This window comes from Podarcis raffonei, chromosome 6, assembly GCF_027172205.1.
Source record: "Podarcis raffonei isolate rPodRaf1 chromosome 6, rPodRaf1.pri, whole genome shotgun sequence".
NCBI lineage: Eukaryota > Metazoa > Chordata > Lepidosauria > Squamata > Lacertidae > Podarcis > Podarcis raffonei.
In genome coordinates this window covers 48462648-48481347 of record NC_070607.1, presented here as the reverse complement: position 1 = coordinate 48481347, position 18700 = coordinate 48462648, and the positions used below count along the sequence as shown (strand labels likewise).

At 43.1% G+C, this 18700-nt stretch overlaps 1 protein-coding gene across 2 annotated transcripts in view; it reads left to right on the top strand.

The window, feature by feature from the left end:
- ZSWIM5 (zinc finger SWIM-type containing 5) overlaps positions 1-18700 on the top strand; it is a 112345-nt gene that overhangs the window by 78184 nt on the left and 15461 nt on the right. The window contains exons 1-4 of one of the 2 annotated variants that reach the window (XM_053392606.1): positions 1719-1863; positions 5922-6027; positions 10525-10673; positions 11952-12102. In XM_053392606.1, the coding sequence (XP_053248581.1) occupies positions 1822-1863; positions 5922-6027; positions 10525-10673; positions 11952-12102 (448 nt within the window). In that variant the 5' untranslated portion in view covers positions 1719-1821. Of the gene's footprint in view, positions 1-1506; positions 1864-5921; positions 6028-10524; positions 10674-11951; positions 12103-18700 lie in introns of those variants that run through there. The other variant, XM_053392605.1, reaches the window with a different exon arrangement.

The following is an 18700-nucleotide window of genomic DNA, read 5'->3' as shown; positions in this document are numbered from 1 at the left end:
GGTAATCCAGCCCCTGGATGGTGGCAATCCAGCCAGAAGTGAAGTACGATGGCTCTTCCTTACTTATTTTCTGCAAATAAGGTAACAGCTGAAGACTTTTAAGAGCTCAGTGAATATTGTTCTTGCTCTTGCTTGCCTTGACAAATAAAGCTAGTTATTGAAAAGGAAGAAGTTAGAGATTGTCACACGGTACTGAATCCAATTTCCTTATGATGTAGATCACAATCACTGTTGCCCTGTGTTAAAGCCTAGTGTGACCCACTTTTAGGGTCTTAGAGTGCACCCAGAAATTGGGTTGTGCTTTCAAGTAGAATAAATGAAGGACCTGAAACATTTTCTAGAGTGTTGTTCCTATTGATTGAGGTCTTGAAATGGGAGACTTGAAAAATGTAAATATCTTAATGCAGTGTGATATTACTTTTGTATTTGTTAAAATGCATTTGTTCCCTTTCCTACCCGCTGTTGCATCATGGCAAAATAAAGAATTAATGTTTTTATTCATTTACTTCGAACTATAATGAATTGGTGAGATTTGTTTCTACTCTTTGGTAGTTTCATGGAATTTTCCTAGCTGACTCAGAAGAAGAGTGCTCTTTCCCATTTTCTAATCCATTTGAGATATGTTTGGAGGTTGGGGCAATTGAATTCAGCATTTTTGTATCATAGGAATGAATGCAGGCTACTAAACAGTTGTACAATGTTGTCTATTGCCAATATTGTGCAGAATTCTGCTCTAGGTTTTGCATCCTACTTTTTAGTGAAGCATTGCTCATTTTTTATTCCTTAAAGCAAAGAAATACAGACTGATGTTTAATAGACACATGTTGAAATTTTATTCAAAAGCAATTAATGTCCTTTCAAACCAGATTTGGTATCATGTGTTGTATCTTGCATGAGTATCTGGTGTTCAGCTGATTTTGAAAAGCTTGCATTTGCCAAGATATACTACATCATGTTTTCTGGCAGAGAAAATGAGCAAGATCCAGCATGATATTAAAATCACTCTTCCATCAGATGAAGAAGGAAACTTCAGGTTGCAGCCAACCCCTCCTCATTTGGGCAGTATAAATAACATGAAGCAATGGAGTGTGAGAGATGCTTTGCAGGATTCATCCTTGCCCTTTAGCTACTCCTGGAACTAATAATAAAACAGCTCCTCCAAGTTTGGTTGTGGCTTAAAAGTTTTAAGACAATCTGGAATTAGTTTTATGCCAGCCCAGCTAATTCAAAAGCAATTTCAATCTTTTACATACGGTTGGGTACTGCTATTAGTTCAGTTTGGGATTATTCTGAGCTGGTCTAAGAGTGCAGAACTTTTCTGTTCAGCTGAAACATCTTCATGCAGAATAGTGAGTCTCAAATATATGCTCATTTTGGAGTGAAGAAAATGTAATTTGTCGCTGTGGCACATTGTTGTTAGCATTTATGCAATCTGAGCAGGCTAGCGGGCTATTATGATAACACTCCTTTGCAAAGCTAAACATCCTTCTCTTGTTCTCCTTCCAGGATTCCACCTGAGTGGCACAGTAACAGAACCTGCCACTGCAGCAGAAGCAGAAATGACCTACAAGGTAGCCATCAGCTTTGACCGGTGCAAAATAACATCTGTGACGTGTGGTTGCGGGAACAAGGACATTTTTTACTGTGCACATGTAGTGGCACTCTCACTGTACAGAATTCGCAAGCCTGATCAGGTCAAACTCCGTCTTCCTATCTCAGAGACTCTTTTCCAAATGAACAGAGACCAGCTCCAAAAGTTTGTTCAGTATTTGATCACAGCCCACCACACTGAAGTGCTTCCGACAGCCCAGAAATTGGCTGATGAAATCTTGTCCTCCAACTCTGAAATCAATCAAGTGCATGGTAAGTCTGCCTGTTGAAAATCGCCTTTGATAAATTCCCATAGCAGCATGTAACCCAACCAACAGATAACTCTTGCTCAGTGGTAAGCAAGTGTAGCTGAGATGTTAAAGACAATGCTTGTTAATGTTCCAGTACAAAATGCTGTCAGTGATTTTTCCCTTACTCATGAGGGAAGAACTGGTGATTAGAGCCAAACTGGTAGTTTGCAGTGTGCTTTGTACTCCCCACTTGGAAATGGGTATTGAAGCAAATATTGATTGAGAGTTGACACTGAAATCATGGCCTGAGCAGATCATGGAGGCCTGGATCTCCTCGCCTCTCATTGCTTTCTGTCTGGTCTATTTAAGTCACTTACATAATACATTTCCATGGCTTGCCAATTAAACATTCATCCTTACTATATCTCTGCTTGTGTGATGAGATGGAGGAATTAAGATGTGGGGGTGAATTAATGTCCATCAAATACTTTGAAGATGAAAAGTTATGTAGGAGAGAGAGAGAGAGAGAGAGAGAAAGAGAGAGAGAGAGAGAGAGGAATCAGTAGTTATAAAATGGGCCTGGATATTTGAGAGTAACATACATATAATTCTGATGCGTCAGTGCTGGCTTGCTGGAGGTGGGAAGAAGTGTGCAATGGCTGCTTTTTAAAATAAAATAAAATACCCAATTGCTTGTTAGGGCAAGTACTAAAAAGGATAAGGAAACTTTTATTCTTGAAGATGTGGGGTTTCTGGGATGTGCATAGGCAAGTAGTTATTTTCAGTTTTCCCTTTCATGCTTAGGAACTCACTGCTGTGCTTTGCAATAAGGAAATATTTGTTTTCTGTTTGTGTGGTTGGCTGGTATTTCTGAAAGTCTTCAGATTTTCGCATTTTCCTCGATGTGTCAGACACGGTGCACCTTTCCATTCTCTGCTTGTGGCACACTGTAATCTGGACGACAATGTATTGTTTAATGCATATAGTCCTGTCCCATTAAGAACATAGGAAGAGCCCTGCTGAGATCACATCCAAGGCCTAGTAGTTTGTCCAGCCCCCCCCCCCCGCCATAGTGGGCATTCAGATGCCTATGGGAATCCCACAAGCAGAACTTGAGTGTTGCAGAGTCGCTTAAATACAGTCAGCATTTAACTTGTGCACATTCAGCCTTACAAGCTGAAAGGGGGTGGGTGTCTAGAAAGAGACTTTGGGAATCCCACCTGCAATTGAACCCAACATGTTTTGACTATACACAATTTAGGCTTTAGGTGTGATCCCCAGAATGTAACCCCTTGTGTAAGTTGTGAGCTTACTGTGGTGCAGTCTTAGTGCAGAAAGAAAATGAATTGATAACACTGTATGCGATGAACTGAACAAAAACAGTACACAATATGAGGAGAAATAAACAGGGATTTTGTGTTTCTGAACAATTCAGGCCAAGTCCATACTAGGAACATATACAGCAACTGCACAGTGGAAAACTCCCTTAGGACTACACAGGCAACCAGAGCACAAGTTACCTTAGAAAGGATCATGCCATTCTGACTGGTTGCTAGGCAACAACAACATCTTCTTGGTTAGCTGTACTTCTAGTGTTGTGATACTCTTGGACTATATACTGTATAGTGACTAGGGCTATGCTCTTGAAGGTGATAGCGCATGTACCTATCAGCTCAGGAGCATGTGAAAAAGAAAAAACTTACTGTAGATTCCGGCGTATTAGGCGACTGGGTGTATTAGACGACCCCCCAAATTGGCAGCTGCAATTTGGGGGTTTGTCTTATAAGCCCAGTCTTATACGCTGGGCAGCAGCAGCGGGTGGCAGGCTCTGCTCCGCGCCGCCCGGTTTCGGAGCCGCGGCAGCAGGTGGCAGACTCAGCTCTGCACCGGGCGGCTTTCTCCAGGCGCAGAGCCCGCCGCCCACCGCCATATCCGTATAAGACGACCCCCGACTTTTTAACCTCTTTCCCGGGATTAAATAGTCGTCTTATACGCAGGAATCTATGGTAACCCCTGTATCTATAATAGGTGTCAATTCCTACTATAGGGTTGTATGGGGTGTTATGGGAGGGGTAGTACCTCTGATGGGGGGACACGTCATGCTCCTTCTGGAGTAATTTGTCCACCTTTGGTTCCCACCCTCCACTCAGCTCCTAGAAGCTGTCAGCACGCAACAGCAGCCACACCCCAGGAACAGCTTCAACTGGCTGCCTAAACCAGGTGAGGGTGGCCAATGGGTCTTAAACCCTTGGTGAGTTAGGGAAAGGGAAAGGAGCTAGGAGAAGGAAAACTCTGATCCTAAACCTTTGCTGCCTTGCAGCTATACTCATTTGTGAGAAAGGTTTCGGGAGTAAACCCCAAGGAACAATCTGTAGCCACAGACTTGAGGGACAACCCTACACAAATTCGTAGTGGAGTCCTTAAGATGGTTGGATGGCATCTTGTAAACCTCCCTCTGGCAACTCCTGCAGCCAAGCTGGAGCCAAACATAATGCTCTGCTTTCCTCTGGACCACATTAGCAAGGCAAAAGTTGTCTGGGGAGCCCAGGATCTCCAGACACACTGCCCAGGCTTGTGCCCTGGAAAGGTCACTTTGGTGCTGCTAACAAAGTGGTTTGACTTCACCCCCAGAGGTGCACTCCATTGTCTCTTGAGACAGATGGATACCAACATGTCAATCCCTGATCTCAAGTATCCTTCCTCAGTGTTTAGATCAATGCATCTTTACAGTGTGATCCTGCAGTGGGGCAGACAGTCCAGGATTCAAAGGGTGTTGATAACTTTCAGATCCATAGCCACTGTGATTTAAAAATCTGGTGCCTGAGCATATTAGCGTGTGGGGATTTGTCAGCTGCCTGAGTGCTAGCAGAAGGCACCCAGAGGCTTTTCGACTGTGATACTCAAAAACTAGGAAACAATGTTGTTTCTATTTGTAGATATTTTGAAGTGAGGAGGAGTGACTAAAAAATACCCCTCAGTTTAGATCTAACTAATTATTTTGAGATGACAAAATAGCTCTTATTCACAGCATCTTCTCTGAAACATGTTTTGCTTTCTAACTGCCAAATGCAGAGCCTGTATCCTTGATCCTAGTTGATGACACACAAAACATGCTTCCCAGGATAGGATTAAAGATCCCTCATGCCTTGGCATTGATTAGGAAGAAACAAATCCTAAATCAATGGACTTCTCCTTTGCATACCATCATTCAAACATGGCCCAGAGAACTTGAAATGTATCACCTGTCCCCTGAACTGACTTGTATGGTTAATGGCTCAAACTTCAGGAGCATCTCTTGCCAAGTCCAGTATGTCTTATTAGCTTAATCAGCAATGTAAACATGGATACACTGGCTAACTGGAATTCCATCATGAGAGCACACTGGGGAATGTGAAGTATGGAAAATATACAAACATTGAACAAAAGGATCCTTGGGTTAAGGATGCTTGCTGTCAAATACCCAATAGGAGCAATTCTGCTGGCAGGAATTAAACCTCATACAGCTGCCTGCCAGTTTCCCTCTGCACTCTGACGATGTACAGATTTCTTACTTGTAAATGTTTTAAGTTATATGTGCACTTTCCCTGGTCAGTTCAGATTCCCAGGCATGTAGAGTTCCCTGGATTCTGATCCTTGACTCCAGCTGACCCTGTGTACCTCCACTTGTGATGTTGGACAAGGTCTTCAGGGGTGCATGTTTGGTCCTGTTGTTTGCAGTGTTGGTGCCACATCAGTTCAGATGTAAGAGGGACAAAAAGTGAGTTGGAGATATAGCCTTTGTTACTTAGGCTTGTTCTAGTTTGGAAACTGATTTATTTACAGTATTCCATTTTATGCTTTTCCATTCCATGAACTTGTAACACATCAATTTCCCTATATTCTGTATCTGACATTGTTGCAGGCTGAAAATGGCTCTGCAAGGTATAAGGTGCATCCTGTGGTTGAGCTATGGGCCTGCTGTTATCAGCAATGGGTTTTGTTTGCCGCATATTGCACTTGCTTCATCCTCCCAATCACTGATGGATTCATTCTATGGTATACCTTCCTGCTCTCACCAATCTGTTTCTCGTTTCCCTGTAGGCATCACCTGCTGCAAGAGCTCTGTCTGAAGGATGCCATTCATCATTATCGCCCCTCCCCTTTATGGTACACTACCCCACCACCACCACTCAAACTAACACCCTAGGTGAACCTCCACCACCTTCCCTTATGTCATGTGGTGGGACAGTGTGAAAACTATGTTCAAGGGGTTCTCCCCTATGAGGAGAGAGGAAGGGGCTTTATGTGAGAACGGCTGCTCCAGGGCAGGAAAAGCAGAGGTGATACGCGTGGGAAGAGGCGAAATGTTTGGTGTTGCTCTTTGAATCTTTTAAATGTCTCCAGCCATGCTTCCCCTGCTTTCTCCGCTCCATTCCTGTCACGTGGCTTTAGGTTTAAACCATCCCTTACCATGTGCATCCATTGGAGAGCTGCCATTAAGGAGGAAGAGGGTCAGGTAAGGGCCCTATTAGGTAGAAAGCGTGAGCTCACAAGGAAGTCGTATGAATTTCTCATGAGCTCCCCAGCAGAAGCCCTTGAGGTACTGACTTAAGAGTTCTGTGGCCATCGTTAGTCAAGCTAATCAGGGTCTAAATATTCATCTCAAGTCTGTGATTTGGCTAGCCACTTGCCACTTGCTAGAACTGGACTTTCTTAAATGCGGTACCTGATTTAGCAAAGTTCTACTTTCAGTGATTACTTTTACCTTACAGTAATTTTTAATCAAATGTTACTAAGGTCTATATCTGCCCCAATACACCAGCATCTAGTATAAATGCAACCTGTTTGAGGTGAAGCTTGCCTGACATGTCTAGTTGTAAATGCTCTGCAGTGAGTTTGGAGCATCTTTTCATATGGGACAGAAAGGGAAATGCTTTTCTTTATGCTAGAGCTTGTTTACACAGTAGGATAGAATCTCTTAATAAAATTTTTTTATATATTGAATGCATAGACTCAGCTTTGGTTCCCCTATTACTGCTTTGGAGATCCATGCAGGTTGCCAGACTGAGTATATCAGGTTTTCTGTGCATCTCCTCTTTACAATTCTTATGCTGTGCAGGTACTGACCATGGCAATGTTTATGTGGCAGATTGCTGCAAAAAAAAAAGTGATAGAACATACCAAGGTGAGGAAAACACCTCACATTATTCCAGGCACCTCACTTTTAAGTCACTTCAACCTTGTGAGTTAAAAAAAATCATTGTGTAAACCGCCCCCAGGAGAATGTCTGTAAAGCTGATCTGAGACCAGATTTTGAAGGTAGCAATGTTGCTGCTGTATGAGTGACAGTTTAAGGGGTCTCAAGGCCTTCTCTTTGTTCAATCCTCAATCAGTTTAAAATGAGACAATTGCCCGTTGTCTTCCACATGTTACTGTGTGCCACTGATTGGCTTAACAGCATGTTAATATTGGCAAAAGGAATATAATAGTACATCTTATTAATATTTGAGCATGTTGCAAATTCTGTTGTTTAGTCTGAAATGTGTATCCGTTTTTCCAGTGTAATTTATAGCACATTATTTTCATCTGTGTCATGTGTGACGGAGCCTCCTATTAAAGCATTCTTTTATGAATCTCTGATAAGCAAATTCACTGATTGGTAATTAAATTCACCCCCTGCCTTAATTGCAGAATAATTAATATCGGGCTCAAAATATAAAAGTGAAAATGAAAATAAATCTATATAAAGTAGTTTAAGCTGCATCCTGGTTCTTCATTGCCTTGGTTCCCTGAGCAACATCTTGGCTCCTCTAGGGCTTGAAAATGCCAGCTGCCACTTAGCACATGCAGGAGTGGCAGGACAGGGCTGCTTACTGGGATGGGGAAGGGCAGCGGGGAAGTTGGGAATGTGCAGCCGAACCAACGGAAGCACTAGATTGGCTCTGCCCGTGCTCCTGCACAGCTCCAACCTCACCACTGCTCTGCCCCGGTAGGTGCCAGTAGCACCTGTGTCAGGAAAGTGGCTTTGTTGCACCACCGAGGCTGCTCCTTGGCCCATAAAAGGGTGTGGCAGAGTAAGAGTGGAGCTCCTGCAGGACATTGTTAGTCTCCCACCCATCATGTGGACTAGGATCAGGGCAGATTTCTTAACCTGTGATCTCTGAATGGGGGTAAACCTTTACTGACAAGACCAAGCACAATTCTAGTGGGCTAGAGTCACTAGACTGAACTGGAAGTGCAGTAGCTATTTCCTTTCCTTCTGCTGCCCATGCCTTGCTGTTCCAGCAATGACCCCTTTACTCACTGAAGTGTAGTAATAAGCATGAGGCAAGTGGGTTAAAGTTCAACAGAGCATGCTCCAGGCACCATGATTTTTCATTGTCACGATTTTTCACCCAGCTTTTTCTGTGCAGAGACAGTCTGGTGTAGGGAACTTGGGGTTTTTTTGTTATCTAATGTCAAGCATCCAGATGCAGAGATGCTGATAATTTCTACAAAGTAGAAGCATTGTTCAGCTCTTCACAAAGCTGCCTTTGAAGCATTTCAAAGGTTTGAAAATAGAATCTATTTTTTTTCTGCCTTGTGCAAATTGACTGCAACACGACAATGCAGAATGCTTTCTAATTTCACGGGAGTGCTCTACAACAGAGTGCTTCATAAATATTGCTTTGTCCTCTCCAAGTGCAAGCTACTCCCCCCCACCCCCGTAGCTTCAAAGGGAGGAAGGAAAGCTGGTAAACTCTGCATCTCTGTTTTAAGCTCAACTTCTTTTGACTCTACAAGAATTTCCTTTCAGTCTTGTGGCATCCTCTGCATTTAATTGTGCAAGGCACATCAACTGGGCTACCAGCTGCTCTTGCAAACCAATTGCATGTCTTGCAGCATTCCTGAATATAAGCATGAAGAGTAAAAGACACTGAATGTGTGAGGATGGGGAGGAACTAATCAGAACTATACTGAGAAACTTAAAATGGGAAGACATGAGGCTCTGAGAAAGGAAAACTGAAGCCTGTTCTTTAGGGCATGATTATTCTTTCTTAATAAAACACTCCAGATGAGCCATTAAAGAGTCTGGCTCCTGTTCCTTGGAGTGAGCATTACACAGGAGGAGAGTTACCTGCAAAACAAAATCTTACCAGTCTCCAGATGCTCCAGAGATGTGAAACCTTTTAAACAGTAGCCAAAGCAAGATGATTCTCCTAAGTCAGTGCAAGACAAGTCACCCATTAAGTACAATTCCAGGGTCTGGTAGTCTCAGTGATTCTTTCCTGAATGCACTCAGTACTATGCAAGCAGGCGTGTGTGCATGCATGCATGCATGCGCGGGCGCACACACACACATATCACACGCATGCCTCAGACTTTCCAGAAGTAGGAGGCTTTGCCTGGCAAACCAGAAATTTGTCTGTTGTTTCCTTCTGTTCTTTCCTGCTGCTGAATGAAGGGGGGAATAGAATTTCCCATCTAACAGCAAGTAGCTGAGCCATGAACATTCTTGCCATATAGATATTCAGGAAGCAGCTTGTTTTTTAACACCAGTTTAGGGAAAAGAAGATTAAGCCCCACCCTACTGAATTGCATTTTTTCATTTGATGGTTGGTTGTCGCAAAGGTACTTTAGAAGCTTGCTGTTGCCTAAAGTGGTAGAAAGCCATCTGTGTCTACTTACATCACTTGGGGTTGACTTGCACTCTAGTCAGTCTGGATATTTGTCTAGTGCCCTATGCGTTAAACTGTCGGCCATCCTGGTGATGCCTGTCTGTTAAGCCACCATTAGCCACCATGTGTACCAAAAGTAGTAAGTTTGTTCATTCTGGGGAAAAGGTAATCCAAAAGTGATTGAATAATGTGGCCCTGCAATCATTGCCCTTACGGTGCATTTCTGTCTTACTTTGTGATCCTGGAACTGCTTCACATAGCTCCCAATTGAGCCTTCCTGGAAGTTGAAGGTCCAGTCCATTAGCTAGGTTAATTTATTCCTTGGATAATACATGTCTTCTGCATGGACATCTCCTAATCTTCCTTCAAGCTCACTAGATTCCCTGGACCCAGCAGCTGATGGTTGCTTGTACAGTATGTGTTCATTGCCTGGAACAGAGAATTGCACTGTTTTAGAAACATAGTTTCTCTCTGCTGATATGTACACAAGAAAAGCTGGGCACGGATCAGCACCAGAAGATGGACAAAATATGGAGTGTATGTCATCCAGACTGTTCACTGAGTCTAGGGGATCACTACATGGCAGATGTGGGTCTTCAGCCTAAAGTAGTATGTTTTAAAGCTCTTGGGAGCTCAGAAGGGCCTAGCACTGACAGTTATCCTAGCTCATTTCATGAGCTGCTGGGTTTAAGAACAAATGATTAATAGCACTGTAAGTGTCATACCTATAACGACAGCAAGGAACTGAAATTTTATCCTCTAGTATTGTTTGGTCTTATCATTCCTTCATTATGGGTCACTTATTATAAGCTGGTGTGTCTGCTTCCTATTTGGCGCCAATGCCCCTACGCTGCAGTGATGCTTGTTCTTTAGTGAAAACAAAAATTAACTGCAGAAATATTGCAGTACTGGTTTGCATAAGAGAATGGTTCTCATTTCCTGTTTTGAATGTAATAGAAGGTATCCTCATAACAAATTTACATGGCAGGATGGACTGATTCCTCTGGACATGGTTTCTTTTAATAGCTGGGCTTCTCTTGCCACAGGTGCGCCAGACCCCACTGCGGGGGCAAGCATCGATGACGAGAATTGCTGGCATTTGGATGAGGAACAGGTTCGAGAGCAGGTGAAGCTGTTCCTCTCCCAAGGAGGGTATTATGGCTCTGGAAAGCAACTCAATTCCATGTTTGCTAAGGTGAGGTGTGGCTTTCTTATTCCCTCCCCCAAAAGATCTGCATCCATGTGACTTGACATCTTATAGTGTTCCTTCACTTTGCAGCTGTTGTCCTTTGGAGCTCCAGAAATCAACTTTTGGTGCTTTTCAGATCACTTATTTTACTCCTTTTACAGGCATTGGCATGGTTTAGATTGCATACTATAGGAAGCATAGTGCCCCTTGCTAGTTTGTCACTAGAAAGGTCCACCCAGAGGAACATAAATCAGCTTATTTTAATCCTATGAAATAAATAAATGTAGCCACTAAGTAATATGGGAACTAAGGCTGTTGATAGCTTCACCACACCATGACATACCAAACTTATCCCTGGCTTAGATATCCCTGCCATCGCCAAACACTGATATCACAAGCGCATTATATCATGTATGACAGGGATGTCCAACCAGTAGCTCGCGATCTACCGGTAGATCCCCGGCTGATCCTGGTAGATCATGGGATCCCTATCGTGTACAAAAAGTTACAGGGGGAAACCTCAATAACTCTGGGCAGTCCACCCATGCCACGCACGCTCCTCTTCCCTCCAATGACAATGGGTAGATCACTGCCAGTTTTTTTATACTGGGAGTAGATCACAGTCTCTTGAGAGTTGGACATGCCTGATGTATGATATTCAGGTCATTTTGAGTTGATGAATGTGTAGTACACATACATTACATACACATACCTTTTCTGTTGTTCTAAAAAAACTGGGTTGACAGACCCTTAGTTGCTGGTAGAAAGAAAGCAGTCCATTTTTTGGTACGTTTTTAGATAGATGATGATGAGGCACTCTGAGTGGTTTCCAACAAAGATACAAAGATTAAAATACAATAAAATGTCACACATTAAAAACTTCCCTAAACAGGGCTGCCTTCAGATGTCTTCTAAATGTCAGGTAGCTGTTTATCTCTTTGACATCTGATGGGAGGGCGTTCCACAGTGCGGGCGCCACTACCAAGAAGGCTCTCTGCCTGGTTCTCGCAGTGAGGGAACTGCCAGAAGGCCCTCAGCGCTGGACCTCAGTGTCCAAGCAGAACAATGGGGGTGGAGATGCTCCTTCAGGTATACTGGGCCGAGACCTGAATAGACTCAGGTTAGATGAGGCTTGCTTCTTAGTGATATGTCTTCACAACTATTTAAGGTAGCATGTTGGCCCATAGAAGTATGTAGTTCCACAGGCATGCAAAATATAGTTCCCATCTCTAAATGCATTCTGCATGTAACTGAAATAACACCTCTTTTCCTCCGCTGCCTTAGGTCCGTGAAATGCTGCGCATGAGAGATTCCAATGGAGCCAGGATGCTTACACTAATAACTGAACAGTTCATGGCAGATCCACGGCTTGCTCTCTGGAGACAGCAGGGAACTGGCATGACGGACAAATGCCGACAGCTTTGGGATGAGCTAGGTGAGTTTCCGTGTCTCTGTGCGTCCCATTAGAGAGAGACCAGTTTGTCCAACCATTTGTGATGGGAGAAGCTAGAAGGAGTCCTTGTGGAAAACATGTCTGATGGGCTGCATGACATTTGCTGGTCTGCTCTGGGCAAGTGGCTTCTGGAGGCAGCTAGAAACTGTACAGAGGTAGGAATGAGCATTCCATAGGCAACTGTGTACATGAGAGAAAGAATTATTTTGAGGGGAAGTTGATTCAAGAAGTAAACTTTTCCCTTCAGATTTAGCGACACAGGAAACTTCCTGATACCAGGTCAGTTTATTTGTCCAACTAGCTTCATATTCTCCGCAGCTATCCAGGGTCTCCGACAGAAGCCTTTTTCTCATCATCTGCCAGATTCTAATTTAATTGGAAATGCCAGCAATTGAATGTGGGATATTTTTATGCAAAGCATATGCTCTAAAACTATGGTGCCTCCCCAAGATATGGTTGTCCCCGTCCCTTTTTCACAGGCTTGTCTTGCAATTTAATATCTGAGTTTGGAGAAACTTTTGCCCTCATGTTCTTTATCTGCATAGGAAATGAGTAATGCATAGAAAGCTAGCTTGCCTGCAGGCCACATCTTTGCCTTTTAGCAGCCAGGGCAAGTGCCTGCCACTGTCAGTTAGCGTAATAGAGGCCTGTAGGCTGCCATGCAAACAGCCTCTTTGAACTTTGCTTGTGGCTGAAAACTGGGGAAGAGATTTATATTCCAAGACAATCTGCCATAGCCTTTTATTTGGGAGATGGTGGTTGAGTTTGGATGTCACAATAAACCATGGTTTATCTTGATGAGAAAGAGCTGCAGTGAGCCTTTAGCACTCTTTCCCCTCGCCCTCCCCCCACCTGGTCGGGCTGCAAGAAAGAGATTGGAAGCTTCAGCTTCCATTTTTCACTAACTGCAGTTTAACCAATGCTTTGAAGTGGGCTTGTCTCAAACAAACCATGGTTAGGATTAACCACAATTTGTCAGTTTGGGACAAAATTTGTTTGTTATGATGTCCAAATGCAACTGCTATATCTTTCAGGGCAGCTAGTATTTATCCTGCAAGCCAAGAAGCCTGCTGTTTCTATCGGCCAAATTGAGTAGTGTTTGATCCAGATTTGAAATGAAAATAGTGCTGCAGCCGCGGCCTGAAGTACAGCCGAGTTTGTACTGTTAGAGGTGATGAGAGGAATATTGTTGCCAGGCTGAACCCAGCACTGTGTTTGATCTTTAACAGAGAGAAAGAGAGAGAGACCAGGAGTGCAGCTCTGTATATCAGAATACTCAATGCAACTCGTCAGCATAAATGTGTATATTTTCATGAATAATCTTGACTGGGATAGCAGTAAGAGAGGGGTACACAGAGAGGCAAGGGAAAGAAGGACTTAGAGCCCTGGAGCAAGGAAATATGTGCCCACTGACCCCCGAAGAGAGCTCTGAAGTCCAGACTCCCCTTTCACAATTTGTTTCTAAGCCTTTAGCATATACGGCCTACATGTTTTCAGGGTTTTCTGTGCATTCATGAGAGAAAGCCTGTCTTTCAAGGTTTGTGCCAGATCCAGCAAAATCCCGTGGAAGCAACACTTCATTAGTGGGACCGCAAACCTGTCAGCCCAAAGCAGTCTGGGTTATCTGTATGGAAAGACATAATGAGGATTGAAGAAACTGTTCTTTGCACTTCTGGTTTAAAGTATGCATTGCTACCTTTTAGAGATGGTTTGCAGATTGTCATTCTCCCTTCTTTTGGGCAAGCCAGACAATTCCTATCCTCAGCCCCCCACCCCAGCTGCCATGTCTGTTTGGGCTGTGTGGAGCATGGTCGCAAGAGTCTTGCAGGTACATATTAAATCATGCTCACAACATCAGTTAGGTGACAAACAGCATAGGCTTCTTCTCCTTATTTGGAGGCTGAGTGCTTCCCCCACTATTTCATTTCTGTGGGGTGTGCGCATGTGTGCTTGCCCAACCATTTAAACATAAAGAGAGAGGGAAGCACCATCAAGAGAGGAGGGAATGTGTGAGCCAGAGGCTCATTCATGTAATGCCAAATAATGGTTTGTGGAGCAAGGCTGCCCCAACCCTGCTCCTTAGACCTTTTCTGCCTCTTATGGACCTTATAAAAATTATGTATTCCTTCTCTCCAGAGCCAAAGAATACATCTCCCTTTTAAAGGCTGCAAACAACACTGGTCCACTGCCCCCCAGTAAGGCACTTCACCCTTTTCCTTTATAGGTTGGCGGGGGCACCAAGTTAGAAAGCATACTTTTATATTCCAGAAAGGCCTTACTGATCTTTGCAGGAAGAAGAAAGCTGGCCGTCCTGAACTACATGCTTTCAAGCTCAGGCTGAATTATTCCACTTGAAAACCTCTATCTAGTTTGCAGTGTAAACTGAGATCTATGTTAAGCATAACAGCATCAGCAAAGGTTCATCTAGCCTGGGAAGCCCAAAAGCAAGACATGAGCTCAATAGCCCTCTCTGCATCTTGCTTTCCAGCAACTGGTATTCAGATCCATGGTTCATGGAAAGGAGGGCTTTTATTCCCAGTAACGTCGGACATTTCTTTAAAGCACAAATGGTGTGTGCAGATTATTCTGCCAGTTGAAACACAAGAGCAAAGCTAATATTGCCATTGCATGAGAATCTTTGGGGCTTTAATTGCTGCAGTGCACTATTGGAGATTAGATTCTAATTGTGAGAAGTAGATTGAAAACAGTTGGACTACAGCTTGACCTTAATCTCTCTGGAGACAGTTTATGTATTTCCTTTGTTTACAGTTGGGGATTGGGTTAGGTTTGCAGGGGGGTGGGGTAGAGAGAATAAAATGAGGGGGAAATAGGCTTAGTGCAGATGAAACACAAAACAAACAAGCCTCAGGCTCCACAAGCTCCAATTGCCTCCCACACTTCCTGGTTTTCCATAAACTATAATTTGCCATTTTGTTTGGACTCAAGTCAATAGAGGAAGAGGAGGGAATGTGTGAGCCCAAGGCTTGTTCTTGTAGTGCCAGATTATGGTTTGGCATTATTACATCTGGACTTTGGGTTTTGGTTTCAGTTCAGTCAGTGGCACTGTGGTCACCTCTGGTCTCTCCTTATGATGGTGGTGTTCAAGATTCCTGTCCTCAGAAACATCTGCACATTGCGGAGGGTCTTGGGAGTGTGTTTCTAGGCACATTCTCAGTTTGTGTCAGCACCAGTGAGGCCTGGGGGGTGTGTGGTCTAAACTGCTACTCTATGCATGGACAAGTCCTTTCTCTGCCATTACAAATAATATCCTTGTGGAACTCCTTATAGGCATCTGTGAAATCCTGGCCATGGAAAACTGTGGTCTTAAGAGAAAAATGGTAAAGTTTTCCTTTTCTTAATCTACTATCATCCTGATAAAAATTCTTTTTTAAAAAGATCTAAAGGATAGACAATAGTTGAGTATACGTATGCCTATGCGAGAGAGATTTTGAAAGAGAGAAGAAGGTTGTGCTAAGAGTTTTTTAATGAGATTTTATGAAAATGTATTTAATAAATAAATACATTGGTAACAGTATACTATTTTGAGTGGAAGGAGCAGCTTTTTTATAAAGTGCAGCTAAAGCGTTTACAGTGAGACAGTTTTCTGGAATTGTGTCTGTTTTAAATGGATTGTGTCTATTTAATATTTTTAAGTGGGGCTATAGCTTAAAAGAGAATGTGCTTTGTATTCATAAGATCCCAGGATCCCTCTCCAGGTTAAAAAAGGACACAAGGAATTATTCTGGGTGGATTGGACATTACTGATAGATGAACCAGCACTGGAAGGCAAGTTCATGTGTTCAAGATGATATGGGCAATTTTAATATATGCACCTTTTCAAGGTGATATGGAAAAGCCAGTTGTGCAGTGACATAAATAGCAGTACTGATTACTAGGGATTTTAGTATATGTACTACTTGGGCTAATTTTAGACTTAACCACTCCCATGTGAACACTGCTGTGTCCTTTTCCATGGTGCTTTCTGTGAAGCTGTAATATTTAAATACTGCTTACACCGTGCATATCACCTAGTCATTGGAAAGTAGTCTGAAAGGCAAGATATAACATTTTCAGATTAGATAGAGTGCCCATGCACACCAGCACTGACATCTCCAAGGATATGCCCACACAATTGGGTGGTGCACAAGACATGGAGCATTTAAACACACCACATTAAGATGTCCTTTCGGCAGCTCTTACATGAATGTGATAACCTTAAAAATGGCTCAAACTCAAGCAAGCATTGATAACATTAGTCATATTCCATGAGTTCTCAGTCTGAAGAGAGAAACATACTTTAGCTAAAATCTACCTGTGTTTTGGAAAGGGTGGGTCTTCACCATTCATATGAGAACCAACCAAAACATTTCTTTAAAATTGGTCAAACAAAGCTTAGTCCCCTAAACCAAATAATCAAGTGTTCAGCGTGCATACAGAGGCTAGGTGAGGGCAGGGCAGTTGAAGACTACAGACCTAGAGACAGGCCAAGCATCATAGGCTACCACAGATTGCAGAGTAAGCTTAGTTTGCTGCAGAACATGCAAAGCACAGCATCCATACAGGTTGTCAGTTTTTCATTGCTCTTAGGCTCTGAAATAATGGTGTCAGCAGCAGTCAGGGCTTGCGCTAGAAAGACCGTTTCACATCTAGCACAGAATATAGAGGTTCTCATTCCATTTCCTTCAAAGCATATCCATCTGGATCTCTTATCAAAGGTAACATAAGGTGGACATCTGGTAGCTTCCTTTGCATTGGTATTGTCCAAGAGGTAGGATACTATTGAGGATTGAACATATGCCAGATTCAGGAGTTCAGGTCAGGGATGTCTTGTTGTTACTTGCACACTTTTCAGAAACCAAACATGGGCAAATGCAATCTGATCCCCTTCCTTCCTTCCTTCCTTCCTTCCTTCCTTCCTTCCCTCCTTCCTTGCTGGTAGCAAAGCATTCTAAGTCTCACTTCAGTGGCAGTTCATGCATATCAAACTTCTGTAATAGTGGTTTCATTTGCATGTCATGGTAGACTAAGCTATGACTTACCAGGACTGTGAAAAGATGCTTGTTCGTGGAGAGGAACTCATACCTGCTTTGTTCCTCTCTAGTCTTTTTAGAACAGTGCAGCAGCTAAGCCAAGGAAACCTGGAATCATGGTTAAGGTTTGTTCTCCTTAACTATGATCTGTTTGCTATCATCACTTGTAATCCTTTGGATCTAACTCATTTGATGGAATACACTCAGTTAATCCTGCTGCCACTTTTGGTGGGCATCAAATAGGTCTTGCAGATCTTAGGGACATGTGTAGCTTGTCAGTTAGCTAACCAAATTCCTACACAGTTCTCACATGCAAGTTTGTCATCTATTCATAGAAACAAATTCTGCACTCCAACTCCTGGATTCTGTCATTCCAAATCTGAATAAAGTTCTCTCTTTTTCTCATCGTGTCCCCTGATGCGAAAGTGCACATTCATGCAACAAATCACTTATGAAGAGGTAAATAGATATTCAAATTGGTGTGGACACAACCAGAGGAAAAGCATAGGCCCAGCCAGCCTTGTTCACACTGGATAGCTATGATGGTTTATAATTAACATCATATTTCTGTCTATATAAAAATATCAATGTTTGTAAGTTGAAGTTGGATATTTGCTGAAATAGAGACATTCTAAACAGTGCCAGTGTAGGTTTCTGCTGTTCCCACACAAGTTGACAAACTATTTTTGTTGATTCTATAAGTCGGCTATGGTATCTTGAGGAAGCATTGCATATTTCCAAGTTGGCACTGCTGCAGTTTCAGCATCCACAAGAGAGATGTACAACTTTGATATGAATGAATAACAAATTATACATTTATTATCTAAGAAACATAATTGTGCAGAAATGATTTGTGCTTTAGTACTTCAAGGAAGTACCGCGATGCTAGTGGGCTCTGACCAGTGTTCTGTGTTAAGTCATATGTTGATGACACACATTCTGTGTCGCTTATTACCCTCCCCCAACACAGTAACTAGTATCAGATTTCAGAACAGGGCAATTAGAGAGTGGTCTATCCCCTGTCATTCACTTCCAGCAGCCTGAGGTTTAGATCAGCTGTTTTGTATAAACCCAAAGGAGAGTTTAGAAACCTGCCACCCAGGAGCCAGCTCTGTGAATTACTTTATGCTGAGCATCGTGGCACTCTCCCAGCCCTTTATCAAAAGAACTGACTCTTTAAATTGGCAGCGTTGGGGAAACAGCCCTGCTGCAGGCCATTGAACTCCATGGGAGGACTTGCCGGCTGGGAGACTTCAAAAGCCAGATCTATAGAGCTGCACTCTTTTACCCTGTATGAGGAAAGGGAAAGAGACTCTTAGATGTTCAAGGGTGGCTGCCCTGTATTTGTGGTTGGGCCCCAAAAGGAAATGCCAGGAACTGCCCCCAAACAGTTCCATGCCGCTGCTGTTCAGAATGCTCTGGAGGCTGAAAAAAGTCCTGCTCGTTCTCCAGAGCTTTGTGGAAAAGTCTGAGCTGCTTAAAAGAAGGCTGGAGAAGGAGATTAACAGACTCTCAAGTGGGGGTGAGGGCAAGATGAACAAAACAGAATG